The sequence below is a fragment of the Labrus mixtus genome, chromosome 24 (assembly GCF_963584025.1).
Source record: "Labrus mixtus chromosome 24, fLabMix1.1, whole genome shotgun sequence".
NCBI classification, from domain to species: Eukaryota; Metazoa; Chordata; class Actinopteri; order Labriformes; family Labridae; genus Labrus; species Labrus mixtus.
This window is the reverse complement of record NC_083635.1, coordinates 11606270-11610596: the sequence shown is the minus strand read 5'-3', so window position 1 is coordinate 11610596 and position 4327 is coordinate 11606270. Positions and strand designations below refer to the sequence as shown.

The following is a 4327-nucleotide window of genomic DNA, read 5'->3' as shown; positions in this document are numbered from 1 at the left end:
ATGGATGGATGGAGAGATGGATGGATGGATGGATGGAGAGATGGATGGATGGATGGATGGATGGAGAGATGGTAGGATGGAGAGATGGAGAGATGGATGGAGAGATGGTAGGATGGATGGATGGAGAGATGGATGGATGGATGGATGGATGGTAGGATGGATGGAGAGATGGATGGATGGATGGATGGATGGAGAGATGGTAGGATGGAGAGATGGAGAGATGGATGGAGAGATGGTAGGATGGATGGATGGAGAGATGGATGGATGGATGGATGGAGAGATGGATGGATAGATGGATGGATGGATGGTAGGATGGATGGAGAGATGTAGGATGGATGGTAGGATGGATGGAGAGATGTAGGATGGATGGATGGATGGATGGATGGATGGATGGAGAGATGGAGAGATGGATGGAGAGATGGTAGGATGGATGGAGAGATGTAGGATGGATGGAGAGATGTAGGATGGATGGTAGGATGGATGGATGGATGGATGGATGGTCTTTTTAATTAGAAAGTGTTTAATTCATTAAACTGCACAGGAGAATAGATTTATTGCAGACGTATTTATTCATTTAAGTTCAAAAAGTATTTTCACACAACAGATTCTTTATTTGTGTTTTTTATTATTTATTATTATTTATTTTATTGTTGATTTTTATTTCTCTTACATGCCCTGATTGGTGGAACATTAAGCTCTTTTATCAATTTTTATAATTTCTTATTTTTTTTTAATCATGTTTCAAATTGTTTTCTTCTCTCTAATGTTTTCCTGTTACATCTGTTGTGTCATTTGTGTGTCATGGTGGATGTCTCTTATCTATAAATCTACCTACAGGTACTTAAAAAGTACCCTGATCCTGATCCTGATCCTCTTTTATGGCCAAACAGTGGATTTAAAAAAATCCTGTGGGGTCGTTTTAAGTCCGAAACACCGATTAAAACGACTCTACCGCCCTCTAGTGGAGGATACAACACACAACAACGTAGGACAAACACTCCTGAATGTGACCTGATCTAAATCACAGCTCCCACCTGTCAGACCTGCAGTTTAGGAAAAACATCCAAAATTAATAACTTGTTTTAATATTTTATAATGCTGCAAATAAACCATACTGTCATAAAAAAACAGCCACAGTTTTAATGTCCTAACAGGTATACTAACAGGTATACTAACAGGTGTTTGTTTTGTTCTCTTCGGTCACCACTGCATGGTTTTGGAACGGGTCAGTTTCCGGGTCAGAGCGTGACGGACACTCAGCATGTAGGAGCGACGGTCCGGCAGGGGGCGCTGCTGATCCAACACCAACCTTTAAATCACAAGAAACACAAGCAGTCAGTTAGTAGATGTGCAAGCGCTGTTTGACCTCTCCTCTCAAGGACAGCAGGTAATAACACACCTGGTTTAATATAAAAGACAATACTCTACCTTCTTCTGTTTTTGTGCTGATGTAAAACTGTGTCTATCAACAGCACACTCAAAAATCAAGGGTGTATGTTGTATGCATATAGACAAAAATGATAAGGAATGCTCTGGATTTGTTTGGACCAGAGTGGGTAGGCAGTTTTTTTTAATTATTATTTAGACTGCAGTACCCATTTTAACCACTAGGTGTCAGAGTTACATATTGCTCTTTTAAAAACACAAACCTGATGAGCTGAAACACTGCAGCTTCCACGGCTAAAACTGCCTCTGCAACAGACAGCTCCCTGAAAGCACACCTGTACACACACACACACACACACACACAAACACACACACACACACACACACACACACACACACACACACACACAGGAACAGTGGATGTTAATCATGCATTGGTGATAATCTTTCCAAATGAAACTGCTCAGAGATTTCATGTCACGACATCCTCCTTGAACTTTATCCTACAAATCTTTGGAGAAACTTGTTTTTCCCCTGCAGGGCTCGGGGTCTAAATTACGATCAGGGGGCTTTTATTTTGCACCACCTGAAAAAGTACCTGCGACCGGATGTAGTACTGTTCAATAGTACGGGAAGTTGGATGAGAATTTGCAGCATTTTATTCCTATTGTTGTAAAGTCAAGCACAAAAGTGATGCATGAAATAAGCCATCGTTCATACACACAAGAGGTCTCATTTAGGAAATCTCTGAGAGTCTTGAGGCTGCAGGGGAACACAAACATCAACTGACACTATTTTAAGATCCTCAGAAAGTAGTTCCTGTTGCTGAGACCAAAAGTTCTGGGAGGAAACAAAAAACTTTGACGCACTTCCTGTCCATAATGTTTCACATCGTCGTCTCCTATGAGGGACCTTTAAGAGACAAACAAACCTCAAATCTTTGGCCAGTCTCTGTCCTTCGTCTGTCGTCACCTGCCGGCCGATCTCCAAGTCTGCCTTATTGGCTACCAGCACTGTAGGAACAACTAACACACACACACACATATATATATATATATATATATATATGTCAGTGTGTGTAAAGATGAAACTACACAGATGTTACAGATGCAAACATTAGGTTCATGTTGAATGCATTGGGCTGGTTCAGAAGTTGAACTGCTTGCACGTTAGTTAGATAAGAAAAGCACAACTCCAGACATCTTGACACCAATGTACACTTTTTAAAATGATTCCAGATGTTATTTTTTCTGCACTTTATGAAAGAAAATCTCATTTGAATTTAATGATCTACAGAAAAAACTCACACACAGACATCCTTTCTTGATTTTAGAGATATTTAAGGGAACATTTGTACATAATATCTGATGTCACATGCAGAGGAAATCTTCTTAACAAGATTCCTACCCAGACTCTTTTTGGTATGCTCGATGAGCTTCTTGAGTCGAGGCACCTCCAGGAAGCTGAGGCGCTGTGTGACGGAGTAAAGCAGCAGGAAACCGTCAGCCCAGCGGATGGACGACTCCAGAGACGCCGCAGAGCTGTCCTGCAGAAAAATCAAGACACATTCAACCGCATGAGAAAGTAACAAATAAAGGAGAACCTTAACATTTAGATACATGAGCTGGTTATTCATCGATCACTTTGCTGAGGTCATAATCAGGGATGTCAGAGGTCATACCTTACAAGCCGTGTCCAAGATCTCCAGATCCACAGATTCCTGATCCACCAGACGACTGCATCTGTACGTCACCTCTGAGATTAAACACACAACATCACATGTTTCATCCTGACAGCCAAAGAAGCAAATGAGTGTAAGTGTTCCCCCGTCTCAATAATGTTTAATGTTGTGAAGGTTTTTACCCTTTTTATGGTCGTATTCCCCGATGAAGCGCTTGGTAATGAAACGAACACACAGAGCTGCAGACACAAAACAGACACAAACAGAGCGAGCAGCCAGAAACACGTTAACTCTCTCTCTCTCTCTGCGTTACATACTGAGCATACTCATGTTTTTAACTTTGATTCACTGATCAAAATGTGTGAGACTTCTCAGAAATGTGATTTATTATTTTTAAAAATCATCCAACATGTGCACATGGACACTTAGAGTTATATTCAGAGCGTGTCATGGTTGTAAACAACAACTTTGAGGGGACATCACAGCCTGTTCCACTGCTGCAGGCTGAAGTCATCCACAGGAACATTTCATTTACTCACAAGATGCAAACAAAAAAAAAATACCAGAATGTCCCTTTAATGAAACTGCACCTGTCTGTTTTCCTTCAAAGCTTCTGCAGACGTTATAAAGTCTTGTGCAGTATTTTAACATATGAATATGAAGAGATGCTGGGAACATTTTACACACTCAGACGACTTCAGAGCGGTCGGAGGTTTCCATATTTAGCAAATCCTCTTAAACCAGTGAGCAGAACTTGACCCTAAACTTAACCTCAAACTCCACATCGCTTCCCCGTGACGGTGGTGTGACAGCAGCTTTAACTTCTGCTGCTGTTTTTCTCTGTGCATGCAAGTTTCTGTGTTGTTGTTTACCTGTTTTCCCCGTGTTCTGAGCTCCCAGTATGAGGAGTTTAACTGGAACCATTTTAGTCTTCAGGTCCAGTTATGAGTCCACTTTGTGTCCCTGCATTAAAACCCTGCAGACAGGAAGAGAGGAGGCACGTTTAAGATGCAATAAGATAACAAAATTAGGACTTTAAGAGACTTTCAGCTTTGCAAAACAAACTTCATATTCATGTGAAAGTTTGCATACAGACCTGAATGTGGAGAGAAGTACGGATGGGTCTCGGACACTGAGCAGACGGAGAGTGAAGAGGTGTGACTGTCTCCTCTCTTATTCTGTGTGTGTGTGTGTGTGTGTGTGTGTGTGTGTGTGTGTGTGTGTGTCTGTTCTCTCTCTCTCTCTTCAGGATCATTATAT

The 4327-nt window shown here is 41.3% G+C and overlaps 1 protein-coding gene across 2 annotated transcripts in view; it reads right to left on the bottom strand.

Moving 5' to 3' along the window:
* Nucleotides 1-874: 874 nt before the first annotated feature.
* zgc:110699 (uncharacterized protein LOC325371 homolog) overlaps nucleotides 875-4327 on the bottom strand; it is a 3482-nt gene continuing 29 nt past the window's right edge. The window contains exons 1-8 of one of the 2 annotated variants that reach the window (XM_061032931.1): nucleotides 4164-4327; nucleotides 3940-4068; nucleotides 3250-3306; nucleotides 3068-3141; nucleotides 2794-2932; nucleotides 2318-2411; nucleotides 1650-1721; nucleotides 875-1309 (exon numbers count right to left, since the gene is read on the bottom strand). The exon at nucleotides 4164-4327 is cut by the window's right edge and continues 29 nt beyond it. In XM_061032931.1, the coding sequence (XP_060888914.1) occupies nucleotides 1201-1309; nucleotides 1650-1721; nucleotides 2318-2411; nucleotides 2794-2932; nucleotides 3068-3141; nucleotides 3250-3306; nucleotides 3940-3991 (597 nt within the window). In that variant the 5' untranslated portion in view covers nucleotides 3992-4068; nucleotides 4164-4327 and the 3' untranslated portion in view covers nucleotides 875-1200. Of the gene's footprint in view, nucleotides 1310-1649; nucleotides 1722-2317; nucleotides 2412-2793; nucleotides 2933-3067; nucleotides 3142-3249; nucleotides 3307-3939; nucleotides 4141-4163 lie in introns of those variants that run through there. The other variant, XM_061032932.1, reaches the window with a different exon arrangement.